This window comes from Pelmatolapia mariae, linkage group LG16_19, assembly GCF_036321145.2.
Source record: "Pelmatolapia mariae isolate MD_Pm_ZW linkage group LG16_19, Pm_UMD_F_2, whole genome shotgun sequence".
NCBI classification, from domain to species: domain Eukaryota; kingdom Metazoa; phylum Chordata; class Actinopteri; order Cichliformes; family Cichlidae; genus Pelmatolapia; species Pelmatolapia mariae.
In genome coordinates this window covers 4,732,055-4,758,811 of record NC_086241.1, presented here as the reverse complement: position 1 = coordinate 4,758,811, position 26,757 = coordinate 4,732,055, and the positions used below count along the sequence as shown (strand labels likewise).

At 41.1% G+C, this 26,757-nt stretch overlaps 1 protein-coding gene across 1 annotated transcript in view; it reads right to left on the bottom strand.

Annotated features, from left to right (window-relative positions):
- tmeff2a (transmembrane protein with EGF-like and two follistatin-like domains 2a) overlaps window positions 1-24,192 on the bottom strand; it is a 139,243-nt gene extending 115,051 nt beyond the window's left edge. The window contains exons 1-2 of the mRNA XM_063497242.1: window positions 23,459-24,192; window positions 10,504-10,613 (exon numbers count right to left, since the gene is read on the bottom strand). Of these exons, the coding sequence (XP_063353312.1) occupies window positions 10,504-10,613; window positions 23,459-23,648 (300 nt within the window). The 5' untranslated portion in view covers window positions 23,649-24,192. The remainder of the gene's footprint in view (window positions 1-10,503; window positions 10,614-23,458) is intronic.
- Between the last annotated feature and the right edge of the window lie 2,565 nt (window positions 24,193-26,757).

The window sequence follows — 26,757 nt, the reverse complement described above, 5'->3', positions numbered from 1 at the left end:
ACGTTAAACTACTTCTGTCTCAGACAATGTGTTATCTCCATGACTACAAAAGGTCATTTATGAGGAAAACACGTACACGTACCGCTCAGAGGTCGTTTTGCCTATTTGAATGAATAATGTTGTTGTTTTTGTGGAAAATACAAGGGTATATAAAAGATTGATGTAATAGGGCTGGACGACCTCCTTCTTAGTCAAATCATCCAATATGCGCAGCAATTGTTTGATAATCATCTGATAGCGTCGGTGGCAGGGTAATTGCCCAAACACAGCAGTGCTACTGCTGCTGGCAACAGAAAGTGATACCAGGGAGTTTGTCTCCCAAATGTATTTTTACATGTGTAGAATGACTCACAGAGTCCTCCATATGTGAAGCATAGTGTTTCATCTTCAAACAGACAGTAAGCGGAAAAGTTACAAAGAGGTGATAAAGAGGGCAGAGGTGCCACATGGGGGGATGTACAGAGAGACATGTTCCTGTTGCAAGTGTTGGTTATGTGCTGATATGAAATTACAGGAGGGCAGTTTAGAACTGAATATGAATTTAATAACAATCAACCCTCACGGATTTCCGAGATCATTGTCTTTTGGCACAACCCATGAAGTAACCCATTGGTTAATGTGTTCTCATTATGAAAGTGAATGTTTTTGCCATTGCTGTCTTGGTGAGAGGTGAATTTGTATTTTAAAAAAAACCAAGGGACACTCTGTACTCATAAAGTACCAACTTGTCGGTCACAAGATAGGCCAATACTAAAACTGTCCTCTTTATCATCATTTTTAATTCTAGTGGGAACTAACTGGAAACTAATGACTGAGATCATAAAATCAACACGAAACTTTTTACTAAAGACATAGACAAAAGAGCCAACTACTTTTTTCCTATATTTATTTATTACTATGACATTTTTATTTAAACCCACACAGACAACGTTGAGACTTTGTGAAGCAGTATTAAATGAGATCCTCAGAGCCAATGTATTTTCAAAGCAGCCTAAAGGGAAAATCAGCTCTCAGTTATGTTGATTTTGAGCGCCTATTCATAAAACTTTAACCGTACACTTTCACACTGTGGCATTATGATTATGAATCTAAAAGACACTTTTATTATAAGGATTACAGTGTTCCCTCGTTTATCGTGGGAGTTACGTTCTAAAATTACCCACGATAGATGATATCCGCGAAGTAGCCAGCTTTATTTTTTACAATTATTATAGATGTTTTAAGGCTGTAAAACCCCTCACTACACACTTTATACACTTTTCTCAGATAGGCATGAACATTTTCACACTTTTCTCTCTTGTTTAAACACTCAAAGTTCAAACCTTCGTAGAAAAATAAGTCCAGTATTATAGAATGAAACCAACCAAGTCCAACTTTTTGTGCGATGGTTAGCATCTTCCTCTGAATTTTGGGTGCTACCGCAGGTGCCTTTGACGGTGCAAAACGTTTCGTCGACATTGTTTTTGTTGACCCTTATGAAGAAAACATCGAGGGAACAGTTTACCCTGCCCGGGATAAGGTTACCGGGGCCCCGCCCTGGAGACAGGCCCGGGGAGGGTGCCAAAGGGCAAGCGTCTGGTGGCCGAAAAGGGGACATGGGCCCATCCTCCCGCAGGCCCACCACCCGCAGGAGGCGTCGTAGGGGTCGGGTTCATTGTGTGCCGGGTGGGGGCCAGGAGCAGAGGCCCTGGCGGACTGATCCCCGACTACCAAGACTGGCAATTGGGACATGGAATGTCACCTCTCTGGTGGGGAAGGAGCCTGAGTTAGTGCGTGAGGTTGAGAGGTACCAGCTAGATATAGTCGGGCTCACCTCTACGCATGGCTTGGGCTCTGGAACCAGTCTCCTGGAGAGGGACTGGACTCTGTCTCGATCTGGAGTTGCCCCTGGTGAGAGGCAGTGGGCTGGGGTGGGTATTCTAATATCCCCTCAGCTTGCTGCCTGTACGTTGGGGTTCTTCTCGGTGGATGAGAGGGTTTGTTCCCTGCGCCTTAGGGTCGGGGAACGGGTCCTGACTGTCATCTGCACTTATGCGCCGAGTGGCAGTTCAGAGTACCCAGCCTTCTTAGAGTCCCTGGGTGGGGTGCTGGAAGGTGCTCCACCTGGAGACTCTGTTGTCCTACTGGGAGACTTCAATGCTCACGTGGGTAACGACAGCGAGACCTGGAGGGGCGTGATTGGGAGGAACGGCCTCCCTGATCTGAACCCGAGCGGTGTTTTGTTACTGGACTTCAGTGCAAATCACAGTTTGGCCATAACGAACACCTTGTTCGAACATAAGAGTGTCCATAAGTGCACGTGGCACCAGGACGATTTTGTAATTGTATCACCAGACCTGCAACCATATGTTCTGGACACTCGGGTAAAGAGAGGGGCTGAGCTGTCAACTGATCACCACCTGGTGGTCAGTTGGATCAGGTGGCGGGGGAGGACGCTGGACAGACCCGGTACACCTAAACGTGTAGTGAGGGTGTGCTGGGAATGTCTAGCAGAGGCCCCAGTCCGTGAGATCTTCAATGCACACCTCCGGCAGAGCTTCAACAGCATTCCGAGGGAGACTGGGGACATTGAGTCCGAATGGACCATGTTCAGCGTCTCCATTGCCGAAGCTGCTGCATTGAGCTGCGGCCGCAAGGTGGTTGGTGCCTGTCGTGGTGGTAACCCCCGAACCAAATGGTGGACACCAGAGGTGAAGGGAGCCACCAGGATGAAGAAGGAGTCCTATCGGGCTTGGTTAGCCTGTGGGACTTCGGAGGCAGCTGACAGGTACCGACATGCCAAGCGGAATGCGGCTCGGGCAGTGGCTGAAGCAAAAACTCGGGTGTGGAAGGAGTTCGGAGAGGCCATGGAAAAAGACTTTCGGACTGCCTCGAAGAGATTCTGGCAAACCGTCAGGCGTCTCAGGAGGGGAAAGCGGTGCTCTACCTGCACTGTGTATAGTGCTGGCGGAGCACTGCTGACTTCGACTGAGAAAATTGTCAGGCGGTGGAAGGAATACTTCGAGGACCTCCTTAATCCCACTGACACGTCTTCCGAGGAGGAAGCAGAGTCTGGGATCTAGGGGGATGACCCGCCAATTTCCGGGGGCGAGGTCACTGAGGCAGTTAAACAACTCCTTGGTGGCAGAGCCCCTGGTGTGGATGAGGTCCGCCCCGAGTTCCTGAAGGCTCTGGACGCTGTAGGGCTGTCCTGGCTGACACGCCTCTAAAATGTTGTGTGGAGATCAGGGGCAGTACCCCTGGACTGGCAGACTGGGGTGGTGGTCCCCATCTTTAAGATGGGGGACCGGAGGGTGTGTTCCAACTACAGGTGGATCACACTCCTCAGCTTCCCTGGGAAAGTCTATGCCAGGGTGCTGGAAAGGAGAGTTCATCCGCTAGTCGAACCTCAGATACAGGAGGAACAATGCGGTTTTCGTCCTGGTCGCGGAACACTGGACCAGCTCTTTATCCTCTCAAGGATACTAGAGGGCGCATGGGAGTTTGCCCAACCAGTCTACATGTGTTTTGTGGACTTGGAGAAGGCATTCGACCGTGTCCCTCGAGGTGTCCTGTGGGAGGTGCTACGGGAGTATGGGGTGTCTGGCCCATTGCTATGGGCCATTTGATCCCTATACAACCATTGCAAGAGCTTGGTTCACATTGCCGGCAATAAGTCGGACTCGTTCCAGGTGGGTGATGGGCTCCGCCAGGGCTGCCCTTTGTCACTGATTCTGTTCATAATTTTTATGGACAGGATTTCTAGGCGCCGCCAGGTGGTGGAGGGCTTTCACTTTAGTGGCCTCAGGATCTCATCTCTGCTTTTCGCGGATGATGTGGTTCTGTTGGCTTTATCGGGTGATGGCCTCCAGTTCGCACTGGAACGGTTCGCAGCCGAGTGTGAAGGAGCGGGAATGAGGATCAGCACCTCCAAATCTGAGGCCATGGTTCTCAGCCGGAAAAGGGTGGAGTGCCCACTTCGGGTCGGGGATGAGCTCCTGGCCCAAGTGGAGGAGTTCAGGTATCTCGGTGTCTTGTTCGCGAGTGATGGGAGAAGGGAGCCGGAGATCGACAGCCGCAGTGATGCGGAAGCTGCACCAGTCCGTCGTGGTGAAGAGAGAGCTGAGTGTAAAAGCGAAGCTCTCAATTTACCGGTCGATCTACGTCCCTACCCTCACCTATGGCCACGAGCTGTGGGTAGTGACCAAAAGAACGAGATCGCGGATACAAGCGGCGGAAATAAGCTTCCTCCAAAGGGTGGCTGGCCTCTCCCTTAGAGATAGGGTGAGAAGTTCAGCCATCCGGGAGGGGCTCAGAGTAGAGCCGCTGCTCCTCCACGTCGAAAGGAGCCGGCTGAGGTGGTTCGGGCATCTGACAAGGATGCCTCCTGGGCGCCTCCTGGGTGAGGTGTTCCGGGCATGTCCCACCAGGAGGAGGCCCCAGGACAGACCCAGGACACGCTGGAGAGATTATATCTCTCGGCTGGCCTGGGAACGCCTTGGTGTTCCCCCAGATAAGCTAGAGGAGGTGGCTGGGGAGAGGGAGGTCTGGGCTTCTCTGCTTAGGCTGCTGCCCCCGCGACCCGGCCCCGGGTAAAGTGGAAGAAGATGGATGGATGGATGTTTTTGTTGGGGATAAAACATACAGTACAACACTTCAGAGTCACACTGCTAGTGATCGAAGATTTATGTAAATCTGACAAACTGAACGCATTCTCTATTGTACAGGAGACACGGCACGGAGGAGATTGATTGACAGTGGTTTACAGCCGATCAGAACGCAGAACACAATGCGCTGGAAAAAAACAAAAAAACAAAAAAAAACATGCAAAATTGCACAAAAATAAATCCGCGAAACAGCGAGGCCGCGAAAGGTGAACTGCATTATAGCAAGGGAACACTGTACTGGAAGGATGACAAACAGAAACATGTCACTCATGGTGTAGTTCTAGTTGAATGTCACTCTGTCAAACTCATAAACAGCCACACAGATAAAATCCTGCAAGAGTCATTTACGTGATTCGATTCTTAAATAGAAAAAAAAGTATTTCTCAAGATAACAGGGCTAAACTATCCAGAGCAGCAATAACATCCAGTGTACTGCTTCAGGAAATGTGTTACTGGTGCCAGGCAATTTGCAGAAACTTTCATAAACTAAACATGACCTACCTGGAACACTACAAGGACTCTGGGCTGGTAGTCATCAGCCTCGAGTAGTACATAATCCCGAGATAAATGACCCATCACATTACTTACATCTGCTGTGTTAACATCTGCCTCCCATTCATCTGCAACACCTTCGGCGGGAGATGCTTGGATGCTTTTACACATATTCCATTCACATTCAGCTGTAATGTAACATCTTACTCATAAACAGAGCTGCTGGATCTACTCACGGTGCTTTCCAACTCTCTGCCCTTTGAGACTTGAACGGCTTTCAAAAGGAATTTCTGTCAAAGATTTGCTTGCACACAGTCTGTCACATGCTTTGGTCATGATTTTTGCCAACACTTTTTTCCCTCCAAATTTTTGTAAAAATGATTTAATTTTTTAGCATTTGCATTTTTTATTTTTAACTTGTTCTCAAAATCATCTACTGATTCACTTACCTGAATAAACACAGGCTTAATAAGCAGTAATTGATAACGTTGGTGTCGCCGATGTTTTTGAAAGGACATTTGCCTTTAAAGTGTCATCTTATTTTGTTTAATACACTAAGCCACTGAAAACATTTAGTGGTAATTTCACTGACTTTGATAGAAAACATTTATTAAATTATAACGTGAGAGACAAATTCATTGTTTAATTACACTGCAGATAAATAAAGCTTCCTCTGCTACCTAAATCACTCGCTCTCCTTCACACAAATTAAATTAATTGATTGACCTGTTGCACTAATTTGCACCTAAGTACCAGTATTTTGCTGCCATTAAAATTTATTTGCCATCATTACCTTTTGTCGATTAAATGCATGAATCCAGCAGAAAATTAAACAAAATGCAAAAAGTGTAAACTAAATAGTGTTAGCTAGTGTTACAGAGCTGCAGCTATAATGTTAACGCTGTTTTCAGCAGGAACAGGAGCATGACTGTTCCTGAATTTGTTCCTGCTGTAGGCTATGACAGATTTTGAACTTTCTCTGAAGAATATTACTGCATTCAAACCTTGCTATTGTGTTTGGAAGAGACTCATGAAGGTATGCTATGCATACTTATACTACTAATTACACCGTGTGGGGAAAAACTCATTATTCTTTGAGCTATTTTATTCTAACCTACCAAACCCTGTAGCACTTTGTTCCAACTTTATCTGATTACAGATAAAAAAAACAACAACAACACTTTATCTGATTCCTGTATTTTTCTAAGAATCTATCGAACATGTAAGAGCTGATACATTAAGACACATCATGTGCCACTAGCTTCAAGCTACAAACCATTTTTATGGTGGAGAAAACGGGATAAATGACAGCACAATTCAGTTTAAACTTTTCTTTTAGTTTCTTATCAGTCTCCTAAACAACACTAAGTTATGCAAACCCCCACCCCAGTATTAAATCCATCAGTATTGATTGATGTTAAAGTCAGAATGCAGCTGTAATTTCATAGATACCTTCAAGCTATTGATTTAACAACTTTAATCAATCATTCATTTAATAATTCTGCTTGTATCTTTGACTTTATGTACATGAAATGCTGTAAAAAATATGAATGACTTGGCTCAATAGCCTTTAATCTTATTTGAATTTACGTGATAGATTTCTTCCAATCTACAATGTAAACATGGGGAGTGTATGAACATCTGGATTTCATGCAGGATCCATTTATCATGTTCTCTGTGGGTTTGTGTGGATTTTTTCTACTTGAAAGTGCAGTTAATGTGATTCATAAACATTGTTTTTCCCGGTATCCTATCAGGCAGTCCTGTCCTCCTCACTAACTAACTTCTTGACCATCCTCATTCATAGCAGAACATTTCGCTATCACTTGCTCAAAAATATATGAAAACCTTTAACTGCAAGATTTTTAAGGACTGCATTATTTATTTTTAATGACATTTTCGGCCATTTCTGATACTCAATTGTACAAATAGCCCTTATATGCGAAACTCGAGTTGATCTGATGCATTTCTTGTTTTACAAGAGAGATTCAGTAATAATTAAAAGACTCCTCGTCTCTTGCCAGTTGTTGTAGAGAAAATATCAATGATGAAATGACCGATCTAATCCTTTATGTGCTAGACCAACTTTAATGATGTAGGCGGGGGATTCCCTCAGGTTATAGCATCCATCCAGAGGCTCCAATATCAAAGCTGTAAAAGGTGCAATATGAGTCTTACTTTTAGAGCAGATTAACTTGATGTTTATCTAATTTAATTTGGGACTATTTCCCGTTTTAACTGTTGAGCAAAGTTCCCAGTAGGCTACTCCAGCATCGCCTGCCACATCCATCTTTTATCTTTAGCCATGACAGTTTAGGATAGATGACTTCAAAGTGTGCTTTCCTGTTGGAATTATTACTAAAAAATAAATAAATAAAATGAAAATTCATTAAATTATTTTTTGGGGGAAAAAGCAACAAAAAACCCCCAGACATTCCTGTGATGCCTATATTTAAACCTCCTTTATTTGCTTCCATGATGTCTTATATCTTTCAGAGTCTGAGAACAGCTATATGTAAATTTTGTGTCTAGTTATTGGACATTTTTCCAGCGACTCCCAACTTTTCTGTTAAAAAGAACCATTACTAAGAACAATAAATTGTTCCAGTTACCCTTTAGTGGACAGTTTGAGTTGAAGTATTTCACATCGCCGTGAGCGCACATACTTTTAGACTGGACGATCCCTTTGGGAATCAGCACTGTGACCTGACATTAACAAAACCAAACCGGCAACAATAGCTCTGCCCGGCAGCTGCTGTGAGATGAATTACCGGCAAACTTTATGTGATTAGTCAGAGCATTGCATTAGCAAAGACAAGACGTAACTCATTTTCAGGTACAAGAGCACACGCTGCTTTGTAGCAGTTTGACTTGGGTTAGCGAGAGAAAGTCTTGGTTCTTTAAAGAGTCAGTGTGAGGCGAATCTAATGCATCTTGGCAATGAATAGTGTCCATTGATTCCACCACATCAAACTCTCTTCCTCTTCACAGTCCCTTGCATGTCTCTTGCTTGGGGTTTTTGTGTGCGAATGTGTGCACACATAGATTCCTCTGGAACAAAGGAAATCCATCCAAGATGAGAATTTATGCAACGTTCCCCTCTGAAAGCTTGAACAAACTGCCAACAGGAGAAAAATCTTGGATCCATTTATTTGACAGTGATTAGTAGTGACTGATTATTTCAGGCCATGGCATCGCCTGCTAGGCTAGGAGGGTCATGTTTATGTTGACTGATGAAATAAAGAGACTGACATCAGGAACTCCTCCACACAAACAAAACAAAGATGCATAGAAAGTTGCCCTCTGACTCATGGTATTAAGGCAGAAATTGTGGTGTGACCTGTTCTTTTCCGAGAGCACAGAGAGCGCCTGAATGCACAGCGACAGCAGTATCAGTGTGAGATCTCCTGAAGAGGAATGGAGCTGTAATGTCATTTATCTGCAGGCCTCTGTTAACGTTTGCTCCCAGGGAAGTACGAAATTGAGATAAAAACTGGTGACCAATCGAGTGTCAGCCTGCCTAGTGCCTGCTCGCGCTGATGACGTTCTGATAAAAGCGACAGATGAGAACACGTGCCACATCCTCAGATCCCAGTGGTTTCTATTATCAGGGGCTCTGTATAGCATATTCATTGGCAAAGCTTGCAAACGTTATACAAAAATCAATACTCTGCTGACTGGCTTGCTCCTTTTTTATTATAGGTCTGGCCATAAAGTTAAGTATGAGTCATTATCAAGAACAGCCTAATTTCCTAGATTTATGCCGTTAACGAGGGCCTTTCAGTCTTTGGTCTCATCAGTGACAGTCTTGTTTATGAATGTGGAGAGTGTAGTATACCAGGATAGCGATGTCAAATATCAGAGCAAGCTATAAACTGGGCTCATGGTATGCGAGCACCTCCCCTTGGGCCTAATATCGTCTAATAGAGACAATGGACTTCGATCCAATCGATTCTATAAATCTTTAAATTCTTTCTTCAGACGCATCACAGATTAACTTTCAAGTTATTATAGGTGTATATTTCTAATAACACAAGTGTTTTTTTGCTGTGTTTCATTATTATTTTTCTTTTATACGTGCCATTTTTACACGTATACAAGTGCAATTTTAATTAGTTTCAGCATTTGACGCTCAAATCATTTAGATTTATTGTGCTGAAAGCAAAACACACACACACACACACACACACACACACACACACACTCCTGGCCTTTGACTGTTAAATATATTAAAATAAAGGAGGCTAGACTAAGGGCCCTGGTTTTCACGACTGTTGCAGCTGTACTCAACTGAGATTTCAGACACTTAGTAATCATTATTTTACATAACACTAATCAGATGTTTAGAATGATCATTTGTGCATTTATAAAATGCAGCAATTGGATTGAGGGATTATAGTGTACCGTGCACACTATTTATTTTGTTCCAATGAAGCATTTCTTCAAGTGCTACAAATTCACACAGTAACAAAATGAATACTCAAATTTAACATAGATTGCGCCAGCCAGGTAATGTCTCAGTCATGCTAGAAAAACAAAACAACAAAACAGGACAGCAAACTACTTGGGACAAAATTGTTATTCGCCAATCTGCCACAGGGTTTTGGCCGGACTCTAAGCTTTTACTGTGAATTCCTTTTTAATGTGAGTGTCCTCATGTACAGAAGGCAGCAGATATGCAATTTTTTGCTGATTTACTACAGTTAATTGCTGTTTCATCACAAACACATTCCGTATAACTGCCATAACTGGGTTCATCTTATTCATCTTACTGCCGTTTTATTGCTCTCTTACACAGCAACTAACCACAAGTGGTTGCAGACCTGGTCCCTGTGTTAGAAGCAACTATTTCAAATTCAAAGAGATTAAAAGTTCATTGCACAGAGTTGTAATTATTTTGTTTGTGCCGCAGTCTATAAACACTGTTTTCCCTTGTGTGACTGTAGCATTGGTGCTATAACCTTGAAACTAGGGCCTGTTTTAATGGCTACCATCTGGACAAGGACAAAAGTGGAAAGTTAACCAACATGTGTCAACATATGGTAATTAATGGGCACAATCCCTGAAAAAAATATAACATGAAATATGTAGTAAGCTAGTTAGCAGATGTGCTAACTATTCTGTATGTTAGCATAAATATTGGCAACATTTTGGAAAAGCTGGAAAGGCAGACACTATTACAATTCTTCAAATGTATAAATAATACAATTAAATCAAACCTCCGCCTTACATTTTTTGTTATAGATACCATGAATGAACTTTTAATAAAGACAGGGGAGGGTTAGCAGAGAGACATTTAACACCAAAAGGAAAAACATTGTAGTAAAAATCACAATGAAACAGTAACAGAAACGTCACATCTTACCTTGAAATCGCAAATGCATGTCACCATGTTCCCAATTCTTAGACATTCCCCATCAAACTTGCATGTGTTGGTGTCGCACAAGAACAGGTCTGTGTCCCGGTCATCGGAACCTGGAGGACCAAAGCCAACAAGAGACAACAGTGACTAAGTGCTTTTCTGTCGAGCCTTCAAGCAACTCTAACCTGAAACCCATTCAGGGTCGTTCCTAATGAACCTCTGCCATTAGTCATATCTCCCTCAGCACGCTGCACTCTTGGAACACATAGGTCTACTGTGCAAAAACACAATGCTAGTGCAATCTTTGTCCTTAGCTGCCAGAATGATCAAATGAAAAAGCAGTAGTCGCTGCTGAAGGGTGAACAAAAGATTTTTTGATGATGGTATATTACATGATGTTCTGATGATGCTGGAGATATTGAATGGTAGATAGTGCTCTTTAATACATCGTTTTAGAAAGCACTCAGATGTTTAATAGAGGTGAAATTTAGGTTCATTACTGAGGTCATGGCGTATAATTTTGTGTCCTACACAACATATTTGTTCTGTTTCTCCACCCATTTATTTCTCTTTAATATTTGTTTGTGTACAACAAGACTAACTCCTGGGGCGTTGTCCAGCAGAGGCAAAACTGGGGTATGATCCGATTCAGGCTGCGTTAGGGAGCTCAAATGACTCCAACATAGCTTTCCGAATCAAATCAACGAGTCACATGGGCCTGAGACTGTAGACTGAGCTCAGGGCTGTTAGCTTACCTGAAGTGATTGCTTTAAAAAAAAGGCCACGTGCGCGAAGGCCGTAGCATGTGCATGAAAGCTTTTTTCCAAAATACATTTAAAGTGTATTCCACCAAATTCCAGCTGACATAAACCCGGCAATCGTGCAGTATGTATTTGCGCAAAGATTATTCTAATGCAGTCCAAGTTAAAAGTTGAAAAGCTGACCTTTTTTTAAAGATCACTGAATAAAATTTTAAAGCTTAAGACATTTGTCAGACAAACCAAATCTGAGAACTTTTTGCTGAGAATATTTATGAACCAAATGACTTAAATTATATAAACATGGCCATGATGCCCAGGTCAGACTGTAGTCTCACTACAGAAGATTTTTATTTACATTTATACTGACATGTCTATCATCCTTATTCAGCTATAAATTGTATTACATCATCATGAATCAGTGAATATATTAGATATGACATATCACAGACATGTCAGTAAATTGTCTTATATGCAAAATGAAATTGCATTCATGACTGACAGGCTGCTTTCTATTGCTCTAAGCATTTGCATTTAACCCTTAAAGTCCAGTCTACTATATTACTGGTGTATACATGTTTTTTCTCAAGAAATTATAATGTGTTTTCTAGCAAAATATCCAGTTATTTTATTAATATTAATTACTAAATTAAAATTAATCCTCCCTCTGCAAAGAGTGAGGTCCTAACACTGTTTTCAGCCACAACAGTCAGGTTAAGCTTTAATAATTTGCTGTACCCTTCCTGGTGAGTACTGAACATCAACAGAGCAGTTGTTAGAGACCAAAAGCAGAGTTAATATAGAGTGCATGCTAAATCTACAGTCATGAACACAAACATCACACCAGATGAATGAACAATAGACCTCTGTACATTTTTCACATTATTTCACTGTTTCTATTTAAAAGGTTGCATGAACAGCTTGTTTCCACTCCACCCAAACAGGACAAAAAGACTGATTGCAGATTTCATGACTTCTGCCAAAATAACTGTTTCTCTGATGAGAACACAACACTTTTTTAATATCAAATGCAAACACTGAGGCAGTCGTATCATGTCATTTGGCCATTTATCAGTCCATTTATCAGCTGTAGGTGCGCACAGAAGGCAGAAAAACAAAATAGCAAAAAGCAGACTAATATAAATAATTAATATGATATTGTCAAATTTTAGGATGTAATTTTAAGCAGCAGACCATTTCCATTCAAAGCGTGAAGTTGGTGGTTTTGAATTCCCATGATAGTTAACAATAAGAAAATAAATCTAAACCATTTCAGAAGGAAGGAAACCAGTTCTACTAAAGTTCCCACGAACTGCATACACAGTATAGATTAGTGGAATGACAGTATTTAGGTACAGCACGTTATATACACGACTAAAACCTGGAGAAAAGATGCAGTTCAGTGTCTTTTAGCAAGCATTTTTAAAATATTTAATTAACCATTAAAAAGAAAAACACAGTTAGAAGGTCCACAAGGCATGGCAAAATTGGAATTTGGAGCTAAATATGAACATCAAAGGGATTCATCTTTGATGTTCAAAGATGAACAGTGTGGGTTTTGTTCTTTTATGTCTCAGTTTATACTTTGCAGCCTTAAGGGAAAAGCAAATAGGCGAGTGACGTTTTATCTATTTTTTTCTTTTAAACACGAGACACAGATGAAGCAAGTATACGATGAAGATGCTGAGTATTTAGGTTTAAACAACAATTAAAACACATACATATTCTTTTATCTGCGACCATTATGAAAGCCCCCAGGGAAAATGCACATTTCTTTGGGATCAAATGTCTCTTAAGAGCAATAAAATTAAATTTTGGGTTATTTTAATCAACCTTATTTAATCAAACAATTAGAGCATGAAAAAAAACCCCTCCTAATTGAGTGTTTAACTTTTCTCACAGAGATATTCTTTATTAGCACACCATCCTACAGGGAGCACATTACACTATCCACTACCCCAGTGAGTGTTCTGACTTTCATTTAGCCTGGCTTTTACGATCAACCTAAAAAAAGTTAATCAAGCAAACTCTACATTAAGAAATACACAATATAAACAATAAAATCTACACATTAGTAAAATAAACTCTTTTTTTAAATTCTGTGGACTTGAAAAAATAAAGCAATAATTTTGAGTAAAATCAAAGAGAAATGTATTCAAATATCTAAACATTAGGGAAAAGATGCTTGGTATAAAGTGAATGTATCCAAATCAAGTAAATGTCATTTGACTAGATTCCATTAAATGCAACATTGTACACTGAACTTACAGGCGTAAACTAAACATATGCAAAAAACCCCCCAAAACAAAACCATTATCAACCACAAAAAACTGTTCTCATTATTACACTGCCAACGTGCTATCATGACATTGCATTAAAGGTAAGGAGCCAGCCTCGTTCATCTCACAAAACGGCAAAAAGTTATCATGTGAAATGGCACGTGTGATATTCATACACATCATAATGCCTGGCTGTCTGTGGACGTTACAGGCAAGATATCTTACAAAGCTATTTCTATTCATAGATATCTTATTATAATGGACACTTAGACACAGTATCTCCTGTAACCTGTCATAACCAATGACCCTCTCCACTTCGAAAAGCCCTTCTTGGCATAGAACAACCTATCAGGCAATAATACCCCATGGAATAGAAGTCCATGCTAAAACGAACCTGCTATTTGCCAGGGTCCTGAATGACCATAAGTGTAAGCTCTCTGTGAAAACATACAATCACTGAGCCAAGAACAGTGGCATGAGAGGTCTCCAAGCTTGGAGTGCACGGATGGAACAAAGCCCTCAGCCTGAAGAGGGCTATACAAGACAATCTGGAAAACCACACGCAAAAATTTTTTTTAAAAAAATTGGCACCCAGGCAACTGGCATGTTGATGATACTCACTGGAGAGAAGCATTGTTAGGATGACAATCATACAACTGGCTACGTGCATACAAATGATTGGAAAATATCAGATCATTTTCAAGCCAGCTAGCAAAGTCTTTGAAAGATTGGAAATGTTTTTGTGTGTGAGCGTGAATCTGTGTGTGAAATCAGTCCAAGCTACAAATTTCATAGTTTGATATTTTAGCTTTTTTTTCAAGGTTCTCTGGGCAACAGGCTTATGGAAAACAAAGGGGGGAAAAAAGCAGAAACTCGATTTTAAATAAAAAAAAAAAAGTGACTCCTCCACAAGTCATTAAACTGTCTTCTTTACCGAGAAACAGATGCGAAGCTTGGACATCCCCAGGAGCCAGGAAGCAAGAGGAACACATCTATCACTTATAAACAATAACTCACAGGGATTCATTACTGCTGGAGACATTCTTATCATCTTATGAACAACAGTGCAATCAAGACTTGCAGATGAAGACGCTTTGTCTACTGGAATCAAAGACGATTGTTCCTGTGAACTGTTTACAAGGATGCGAGTGGCATATCAGCTTTTGTAATAGCTGTAAATGTCTGAAAAACAATCATCGTGTGACATAAATTATGTTATGTTTTATACTTGCTTCTCTTACATCTTCAGAGGCACTGGGGCCAAAAGGGTTTAGACTGCAGGGAAAAACGGCACCAATCTCAGTCATTTGAGAATGATTGCCTACAAGTGGTATTTACTGCGGTGGTACAACTTGAAAAATGTCTTTGTTTACACAATAATAAATGACACAGAATCAACAGGTTAGTATTCATCACCTTTGTTTTTTTAATCATAAAACCATTTTGCCTTTTGGTGCAATCTGATTTCAGATTCTCTTATGTGGCAGCTGCTTTGAATTCAAAAATTCAACCCCACATGTTCGGCAAACACTAAAAAAAAAAAATATAGCTGTTGGAAGTTTGAAATGTAACCATTTTAAGGAACCTAAAACAGGATTACAGTGATAAGCATTATTGTTATCAACTAAAAATGTTGTCAGTATCCTGTGCAAGTACCTACATGTTCAGTCAGTGGATATTAGCTAAACATTTTACAACATGCTGTGGGATTATTATAATTGCAATTGCCTAATCTGTGATTCAAAGTCAGTAGTTTACAGAACATTTAGGTTGAATTTCTATTTTACTAATGTGAGACTGGTTTGATAAAGTTCATACAGACTTCAGAAACATTTCTGTGACATACTTTACCTCATAAAAACTTTGTAAAAAATGTATATGTATCAAGAATGACTGAATATAATTTTTTCACCTAATTTTCTTTCAAATGAAAGCTACACATCTTTTGTAAATGTCCTCCCTCCATAAGCACATTAAACCAATCGTAACCAGGATTCCTGTTGAGTTGGCTGGCTTCCTGCTGCTTTGCGGCACACATGAACGGGGGTAAAGTAAAGTAATTTTATGGCTTATCCAGATGTTCAGAATAAGATCAGATCAAATAGATAAAACTGAATCCTCAGAACAATAAATTCACTATTTTACAGCTGCTCAATCCAAAGTGGGGAAAAATGTATTTTGGGTTAGTGCACCTCACATACCTGGTTTGGCCAAGCTCAAGAGGACAGGTTTGATCAAAAAATATGAATTCTGAAACTCGTTTTGACATTGATGAAGTTACGTATTTGAACCGAACACATTTAGGGAGTAAAAGAAAAAATACCAGTGGATTCTTTACATGTCAGAGTTATACTGAAAAGTGGGGACCTGTTAATTACCTTTCTAGCAATGTATTTTAGGAAATTTTAAAAGCCTGCTGCAAAAGTGCTGCTTGACTCCACATTACTGTCTGCTCAGCTGTGAGGCAGACTACGCTTCATTTATTTGAGTATTGTAAGCAACAAAGGCCCAGCTTGTGTACTGGACAAATGATGATTCCATTTTATAATTTTATATGACCCCAAGCATTTTTCTTTTTTTCTTTCTTTTTGTTTTCATACCGGCAACATATATGCCTGGATGGATGGATGGATGGATAGATGGATAGATCTGGCAAACAACTAAAAAACAAAAAGATATAACCCTCAAGTGTTAAATAGCAAACAGTGCCGAAATTAAATGTGCACCATGGCTAAGACATTATGCACTCAACATGTGTAGTCTGGATGTCACCCTTAATTGGCCCATGTGGTAAATAGCACATAAGGCCTGAATATAACAAAAGAAATGTGGGCCTGGATTTGCAGTTAAAGTTGTTATAATTTATTTGTGCTTGGTTGATGTGCAGAACTGTTATGGCTAACACTTGGCGCAGATCTGATAAACAGTAGCAGACCATCAAACTGATATGAAGACCAAATTAAAGTGTCTAGTATTAGTCACATCTGGTAACCAACCGATTAACAGATAATTAGCTATCTGTTAGCTAATCTTAAGGACATTTAGCTAAAGAAATCAGATGTGTTAGCAAGCAAGAACAAATGCTCATGAATCAGCAGGCAAGCCAGAGTAATTCTGGTCCTACCCCAAAATTTAAATTTAATGTTTCGCATAAAGTACATGTTGTAAAAGCTAGGACCACTTCTCTTCCTTACTCTTTAAATCCAGGGTTCTAAAATTGCTGCTAATGGGCTAATGTTGCAGCTTCTCACAGCAGACTAAACCTTCCTAACAGTGAAACATAACTACTGCAAATAAATACCACCTCACAAACTGTTTAAAAAAAACTACAATTACTAACAAAACTGCCACTCTGAAATAACACATTATAAACAGAAATGTGCAGATGTGTGCAATTTCCTGTGCGCAGCAATTTCCTGTAGCTGCGTATAGCCTTCAATGATTTGTTGGCTCCCTAAACATGCACTGAGTCAATAAAAATGTGAAAACCACAGCTTTAAATAGACCTGCTCCAAACCCAGCATCACCAACTTTACCAAAGGTAACTTTAGGGAGAGAACAGAAAACAGATGCAATGATAAAATCATTCCAGCTGTTATTGTTTGCTTTGGATGTGTCGCTATGTGCGCTGCACGCTCTCGTGGCTCATTCCCAACCAAATGTAAATGGGACACGACTGATACAAGTTCCGTGCACGGCCCAAGCTGCACTGTGTCGGAGGCCAGGAAAACGTATACTTCCTGCTCCTGCCCTGTCGTTCCAGGAGGAGATTACAGTGAGCTGAATAATTAACGAAAACAAGCTGCCAAACATCAAATATTGAGAAGGTAATGTTTATATGCTAACGATTAAGATGCCAAGCGAAGCACTTACTTGTCTAAAAGAGAGAACTTGTTAGCCAAATGCATCTCCTGCTACCTACCTGGAATTTCACTGCACTAAGAACTATGCACTAAGAAGAATGAAGAGTTCTCCACCCAGGTTTTAAGCATTGTGCTGATCAATAATTAAACAGACTAAATTAATAATGAAGGCTGAACAACCACAGTGGTGAGACATCTTCTCCTGACCTTTCTCGTATTGGAGGTCTTTTTTTATAACTTTGCAACAGGTTTTTTTCAAATGTTTGTGAGGGAGGAAGTTACAGTTTAGTCTTTTTATATCAGATTATTGAATGCTGAACACCAAAAGCAAGTCATAGTTTGTTTGGTCTGAAGCAACTGATGGGTTTGTAAACTTGTAGCTCTTTCTTGTGGTTTGGTTTCTTTTCGCACAGAGAAAACTTGAAGTGATCCAAAATTTGTCATTACAGCATTCAGTTTGCTTGCTGGCCAGATGTTTCTGTGGAAGGAGCAACAAACGTAAATACAGGAAGAACGTATTGTGTTCTGGACTATTGAGACCTCGGCTCATTTTACAGCTAGCAGTTACAATTTGTGTACTCTGCACATCTATGGTACTTCTACACATCTCAGAATACAAAGCATAACACTACTAGGGGAAGATGTTTAGCACAAACTTGCAGTGTACTTCGGGTAGCTTGCTTGGCTCGAGGAAAGATCACGTTCTAACCATAAACAAACTGCTCTGGAGGTTGTTTGCAACTGGACTGAGACCAGCTCCTCCAAAGGATGTTGATGCAGATGTTTTTGTCTTCACCTGAGTGTGATCTGTGTTCAGTTTGCACAGACAAACTGCAACAAGGAGGGAAATTACACTAGACTTTGTTTTAAATGGTCTAAACCATGAAGGTGTGAAAACACCTGAGACTTTAAACAAATTTCAAGATTTTTTTAAATGAGAAAGTAAAACATAAAGCATTCTTAGTTGACCAACTTTCATTTCACTACTTTAACCTCCTAGGACCTGGTGTCCACATAAGTGGACATCACATTTTGGGTTGTCTAGACCAAAATACTAAATTTTGCTCTACAAGAGCCTGATATCCACTTACAAAGACATTATACTGCCACTATTCCATCAAAATTTAAAACAAATATCCTCATACGTGGCTCTCATTTTTCTTAGGAACAAAAATCGGGTAAAAAATAAAAAATCTGGTGATTCTTTGTTTTTACATTCATCGGGTCCCAATATGCCCAAATATCAAAGAGAAATTAAAAATGCATGCCGTGGAAGAGTTCGGGTCTTAGGAGGTTAATAGAACCAATTAGCAACTTCAGATTGGTTTGATTAAACCAAGCCAGCACTGCTTATCTCAAAATTCATCTCTCATTGCAGTTTATTGTCAGAGGTGTATACCTGCATGCAAGTATGTCTGACTTCTGTCTTGACAGATCTCGAAAGCAAATGGCCAGTTATCCCCTGAATGCTCTTAAATTCCCTCCGCTTGATGGGATTTGCAGGAGGCTTTGCATATTCTACACTTATCCCTGTCACTATAAGTCTCAAAGCATCACATGGACTTTGCTATTGTTAACTTTAAAAGTATTCACTGAAGAACAGATTGTCTTTATCACAGAAATGTACCCACAGGAGATGTAAGGTATAATTAAATTGTGAGCAGTCATTCATACAGTTTATTATTACAGTAGAAATGTGTGATAAAGATAAAACTGAACTGGACTGAATTCCTTTCAGCAACCTATGAATGCATTGTTCTACTACTTGTTTTAATATGACCAAATACAGCCAAAAGCTTTGCGCTGATTGTGTGTAAAAGTCTGCAAGTACATCTGTTAAGGATGTCTATCAGCCAGCTGATGTGCGGTCGGTATATAACACAGACGTTGCTTGCTTGTTTAAAGCAATACAAGCCCGAAAATCGCAGGTTTGATTGAGATAATTACACAAAATTCTAATTATATAGTTAACTGCCTTGGATGAGTATGACATCTTGGATAAAGCAGCAGTTTTTGAGTGCATGCAGGTGAATTGTCACCGGAAAGGATTTTACCCAGCACAAATCTGTACAGAAATGTGTTTCAAAGAGTCCCAACATGACAGTAATAACATTAACACATTACTGTAGTGTTAAGGCAATATTAAATGACAGGTGAGGCGAGCCTTCAGGTTGGCTATAGGGAGCCTTTTAGGATCTTAAAACTCAATGCACTTGTTGCACTGATCGACATCATCACAGGATCAGGCACCAATAAATTGTGCAACTTAAGGTCAGTGTCCAGCAAGCTATTATCTAGGAACTAGATGTTCCTGATTTTGACGATACTGAACAGGAGACGGGTGTGTTTCATTTGTTAGATAAAGGACCTTTCCAAGGGAAAAATGACTATAAAGTAACAAAAGCCATGTCCAAGTCCTAACATATCTGACATTTAGTCTCTAGTGAATATTCTACATATCCTACGCCCCCAAGTGAGACAAGTTCACATCTGAAACCACCCTCTTCACCTTGTTAACTCTTTCTCATACTATAAGATGTTGAATTTTAATTGACATATCATGGTCTGTTTGTCATTGCTACTCTTTTCTTATGTTTAAGTCCGTCTACAATAGCAAGTAGGGCCAAATTCAGGTCTAACTTCACAGATAGAAAATTACATGCCATGTGGGCCTTTATGTCTTTAATAGGTGCTGGTATTTTAGCTGATTTGTTTCACTTAAATTTAGAAATACCTTGGTGTTCTTTACATATGACTGCTTGTTTTCTGATAATATTACCTAGATGACGGATGTCGAGGGTAAAAAGTATTGGCCCTAGCACTGAACCCTGTTGAATGCCACAACTACTTCATGCGTCATCATGAAGTGACACAAACACCAAAAAAGAAAAATAAGCATCCCCTCTTTTCTCTTATGGCTTTTAATGAATCCCTTAATTCTACATCCTGAAAATGATAACCTTTTACCAGACAAATAATGATGCAGCAACAGGTATAAACACAAATCAATAGAAAATCAACCAACTCGCAGATCAAATGGGCCCTTTTTATAGCAGTCATTATGACTTGTCATGTCAGGAAAAATCATGTGTTTTTAATTACGTTAACAACGATGCAGTTACACTCAGGTGTCCTAGAAAGTCATAACAGTGTGACAAGGAGTCTGCATAATACATGCACAGCATCAGAAACTGAAGCAGCTAGATGGAATTCAGCACTCGTTAATTTTATAACCATACTGCTCCTAACCTATTGTGATGTGTCAAAATGTCAAATTCTTCATTTTCTGTAACATTACTCCATCAATATGGTGGCAAGTGTTAAAAAACATTTCACAGTTCAGTTATCCCTTTTAAAAATCTTGGCACATAATGTATGCAATGATTATAGCTTCCCACGCACCTAACTGAAATATAATTAATTAAAGAAATATATACTATATAGGACCTTAAGAATTGTGGAAAACATTTTTTTCTGCTGCAGCTTCACAGAGCCACAACTCGTACATTCAAATCTTTTCACAAATAGTACCTAGTACAAGATGACACGAGGGATTTCAAGAACAATTTTATGTCTGCACTCGCACTCAAACATTCACTCGGTGCCCTTCTAGGATTGAGATTGAGCTGTTCTGCCTCCTCGCTGGCAGTTCCTCAAGCCATTAACAGATGCAAGCCAAACAGAATGGCAGTCTTTGTCAAACCAAGTTTTTTCTAACTCTCCCTTTTATTCCATAAAACAAAATCGAATTCATTGCTTTTTCAAAGGCGACGCTGTTGAAACTGGCAACTCGTTTTCTTGATACTACTGCCCATAATTATCTGTTTCTTAGCACTGAAGTGACATTGGGCTCATCACCAAACTGTTTTTCAGTCAGTGCCATTCTCCCTGCGCTGCAAACTGTCACACATTTGTGGTGTTGTTAGGAAGAAGTAGATAATTAAGCCCTGTGCCATTACTGTGGGTTTATTAATATCATTATCTTATTTTTATTATCTTTCAAAGGGTCTTATCTTTTCACGGTGGACTACATGTCACTTGTCGTGCTCTATTAATTGTAACTGATGCTGGGTGCATGTGAGTGCATGTCCATTGTTCTATCATATGCACTTAAGCCTCCTCAAGGCGTGCAGGATAAAAGCTTTCGCTGAAATGCAGATGAGAGTGTGTCAGGAAGTGGGGAGGCAGGCGAGTGTGTATTGGGACAGGATGTGTACCATTATCAGTGATTACGTGCAAATCATCACCACCATCAACAGCGGCAGCACAAAACCAGCCTCCAGTAGGTTACAATGCAGTAATCTGAATAAAGAATATGATCAATTATCGGCCTGAATCGGAGGAGAGTACTGTTCAGATGAACTCATTCATGACTTCATCTGCATGTACTGTAGATTCTTGGGCCACAGTTTCACTTCATACCTGGGCTTTTCATTACAAGATGAATAATAAAACAAAAACAAGGAAAAAAATCCTTGTACCACACGCCTGATCGCTTGGTCATTAGTGGCTCAATGACATAAAATTATCCTCATGTATTTCCAGTTCATTCATTACCTCAGTGATCCTTCAACATTAGCACTTCAACATGGGTATCATGGTACAGGAAGATAGAATCACAGTCTGATGTTGCGGATGTTTGCATCACGGTTTTGGTCTCAACCCTATGAATACCAGAGATGCTTAGAATAAAGACAGCAATACGATAGAGTTCAATCGCTTCTTGTTTACGTGTACTTAATTAAGTCTGACTTAATCAGCCCATTATCATAATCAAATTCATTTTCAAAACTTTGATATCCAAATTAAGCACCCCGCCCCCCCTTCTGATTGGCAGTCTAGTTTGTAGAATCAAATATAGATCTATCATGCAGCATTTCTTAATATCATTCCTATACATGTCACATGTGCATTAGTTATGCTCTTTGTCATAAATGACTTCCCCTTTCTTTTTATTGAGATGTCATCCAAGCAGGCTACACTGGTACTCCTTTTTTCAAGCAGCAAACAGCAGTCATAACTCTCATATTGATGTCTGGCTGTTATGAGCTATAATATCAATACTGCTACTGCCCATGAGTGTGTGGAATCGGCTTAGAGCTATTTTAAGGGTTCAGACTTAGACAGGCGACAGGGGAAATATATGGCGGCACAGTCGGCTGATTTACAAAGGGAGGCGAGGCGCTGCGCTCTGCAGCCCGCTCCGCTTCTTTTATCGTTTTGGGCACCAAAGGAAGAAAACAAGTTTATAGCTCAGTGGTCTGTTAAAGAAACGACAGCATTTTTTTATTATTATTTAAAGGTGTCAATTAATTAAACAACTTGCCTGCCAAATAAGCCCATAAAACTAGGCTGTAATTTCCTGCTGCGATCAATTTGCTGGGTTAAAGTTAACGCTCAATCTGAGCGCGATAAAACACCCAAGAGTTGACTAGAATGTGTTTTTGCTTCGGGTTACTCGCAGACCACACGAAAGAAGCCCGTTTGAACTCAAACGGAATTTCTGCGACCTCAAACTAACCGTGTTGGTGTTATTGTGGCGCACGCCGCCTTATTCCGTGGACAAGCTTCCCACAGACCCCCACCCCTCCCCGCCCGCTCTATTTCTCGTTAAAATGATCCTTAAATGTCGCTGCTTCCACTTCGTGTCGGATCGAAATCATCGACCCTCCCGCTCGCCTGCCCGGTGACATGATCGCCGCTGTATGTTTTGCTGTCAAGCTCCGAGGCGAACTCAGCGAGGCTAAATGCACATCAAGCAAACCCCCTCCAAAACTCTGCATCCCCTCATCGTCGGGCTTTTGCGGTCGGTATCTGCAGCCAGAGTGCTCCACGGCTCCAGCACCGACCCCGGGCATGCTGACAGGACACAATCACAAAACTACAGCGAGGAGAATGAGGCGTCTGTTGCAAGCGCACTCCTCAACTTTGATCTGGTCGTGCTACTCGGTCTCGGGGATCTAACACTAGTCTCACATGAGTTTAACTTCGATGTGCGTCTAGATATTTACTGCACACAACCTGGAGCGAGGCTGCTATTGAATAAAATGACTCTCACCGGAGCAGTTCCAGCCGGTCGGCGTCTGGCAGTCGCTGAGGGAGGAAGGGAAGGCGCGCAGCTGCTCCACAGGTAAAGTGGCGAGAAACGAGACGAGTGTGATCCTGAGCCAGCCCCCCGCTGTCCCGCTCCACCGGCGCAGTCGTCGGGGCTCCTCGAGAGGTGCCTGAGCCGCCACGGACAGAACCATCTCTCACTGGCCCCGACCGCACAAGCGAGGTGGGAAAGAGACGCAGACGCGCACCGACAACTCCAATCCCAACAGGTTCAGCGGGGCGCCTAGAGACCTACAGCAGAACATTTTCCGAGCGAGACCGTGCGCCCCATGTAGCAGTGCCCCGTGTAGACCGGTCAAATAGGTTCCGCCCGATCCAAGCGAGAGTGCGAGAAGGAGAAAAAGAGGTCTAGTGGGGGCACTGCCGAGGGGTTGGTGGGCGATGGAGGAGGCTGTGTGGGATGGAGGAAAAAAGTTAGCGACGCAAGCGAGAAGACTTGCGAGCAGGAGAAGATGCTCAAAGATGAGGAGAGGGGAGAAAGATGGCAAAGGGGGAGAAAAGGAGGGTGATATAAAAGGAGGTGATAAAACTGCACAGCAGAGAGGATGAAGCCAGAGTATCCCACGGGCAGGATTTGGAGACGACGGCACTTGTGTAATAGTATCCACGGGTGAAACGAGCAGCGGTCCTCCCGATTTAGTTTGTATGTGCGGTGCGTTCAGAGTCGCGGCGAGTTGGTGTTTCTCTCTCCCCCTCTTTCTCTCTCGCTTTCTCAGCAGCAGCTGGCTGTGATCACGTGGAGCATGATGCGAGGAGGAAGGGGGCGCCCCTCAGTAACAATTAGAACGGGTAACTGGTGGAAAAGGCAAAATATAAAAACACGCGATAACAGAGGGAAGAAAATAAAACATATTTTTTTTAATGAATGAAGATAGAAAACAAAGTAGTCCGGGCTTTGTCCCGGTGCTTGCTGATGGCTTCCCCACGAATAGGCAGCATAAAGGAGGACACACTGCCTTTATAATTGGCCAGGAGCATTTAGTGTCTGCAGGAATCGATTCGTCCAGCCTGGCCTGGAATAATTGCTCCGCTTTGAAACGAAACTGACGCTATTCCTGAGTCTCTGCCTCCAGGCGATCCACAGAGACCTCAATAGTATTCATATATTTTTGGATAGCAGCTACTGCTGTCACGCGGGGCGGGATGGAGCTGGTAATTGACGTGCTTTTGGTCATGAAAGAAAGTGCACATCATCTGCTGGAGCGGTCAAGTCCAGCGTCAGGCTGAGAACGATCACCCTTTGAACCGAGGAAATTGGAAGCCACGCGCGTGGAAAAGCCCCATAAAGCAAACAAAGCGGGTATCTGTTAAGATCTGTCACAGTTGTGAGGACGTTTGACTTCATGATATTAGGAGAACGATGCAGTTGCTTGCAAACAAATAAAACCCTTATTCTTACTTAAAGATCATTACATTTTCCTCTGCTGATGGGCTTCTTGAAGAACATCTGCGACAAACAACAAAATGCAAAATACAGAAACTTGGATACTTTTGGGTTCTTCTGGGTCATCACAATGAAAAAAGCAAAAACAAAAAAAACAACAAAGGGGATTATTTCACAGACACCTGCACCTGTGTGGGATGCGGTGGGAATGACAATGACTCAAGAAGCTGATAAATAAAGACAGATATGAAATATTAAAATGAGCAAACACTTTTACTGGCCACAGGGGGCAGCTGAATCAAGCCGCAAACACAAACCTGACATATTCTGACCTCTGAGGCTGACAGCTGTTTTACCAAACAGTGAGTAATTCAGCAAAATCATACCTGCTCTCAAGATAAAAACACCAAATAGTCACTAAATGTGATCTGTTTCTTTGTCAACACACATTCTTGTTATCATTTTTATCATTTTTTCAGGGCAGTTAACGCATTTAACTTTTGAAGAGAGTTCTGTGCCTCTGAGAGGGACAGGTGAGTGAAAAGAAAAGCCAGGTTTGTAACAAGTAGTAATTGTTGTACTTTAAGCAAGCAACGCAGACCTCAACAACTGTGAAAGGTCGGTTTGGCAGTAATATGCTGTGTAAAACACAGGACATTGATTAGGACTGTGAAACTAATTGTAATAGGCTTTAATGGTATTTCGCTTGCTCATTATTCCAGTGCAACAGTACTATGCCAGTGTTTTTCTCTGCAGACTCAGTCAGCTCTGTAGTCTTCTCTCTTTCCTGTGTTTCAGTAAAACTGTTCAAGATGTATTCGCGTCGAGGCCAACACGAATCTTAAACATAACCAAAAAATGAATGAAAACCACTTTATTGTTTGGTTCTCTATACAAAGCATGAAAAACAAAAACCACTGGTCCTCTGTGGGACTCAAACATAAGGGAATAATGAGTAACTCTTGCCACCGCCAACACCTTCTGTCTCCTACTATGGACTCTGTTCTTTCAAAACACCAAATAAGCACAGAGATCCCCCCCCCCCCCCCCCCCCAAAAGAATGAACTAATAGACATAATTCTGTGTATCACAAACATCTCTCAGACTGTGTGGCAATCATTGCACAAACCAAAAGGAAAATCCTGAACACCAATCAATAAAGTCATTTCGTGACTGTTTCACAAATTGCAGTCAGAGTGTGTTTGTGAAGTGACACCGGCATTTATTTGGAGTCATGTTTCTGCATTCTTTAACCCCAATTCTCAGGTTCTTTATATGGATTTTGTTCATCTTTTAAATTTATTTTGGGGTAATATATGTTGCCCTACAAACATAATCAGGAAGGGAATGTTGTTTGAAAGAAATATGACTTTATGAAGACAGGTTCAGCTAATTTGGATCTTAGTTTGTTTGTTTTCATTTTGCTGCCAGCGGTATATGTTCACTGGAGCATTCGGGCACACTGTACAATTGCTCCTTTCCAGTAAGGTTTGGTATATAATCCACGTGTCAAAGGGTAAAATGTGACAGTTTTAGTGTAATGGAGCTTGTCAAACCACTTTGATCTCATTTTCAGAAAGCAACAGCAAGTCCTTCATATGAAGTGTATGCTTTTTCAACAGCGACACTCTATAGAGGAAGCTGTAGACCTTGGTTACATTAATTGATAGTGAAACTTACTTTCACCATAAATTATTCTGTTTGACACACACACACACACACACACACACACACGCTAAGAATCTATTTAACATTTTTATTACCATCAAATTGTGAATAATGAAAAGTTAAGGATGGCGTTAGATTTAGATATGAGTGGGTTCTTTCATCAGAGTTTCATTTTGTTGGCAGGATATAAA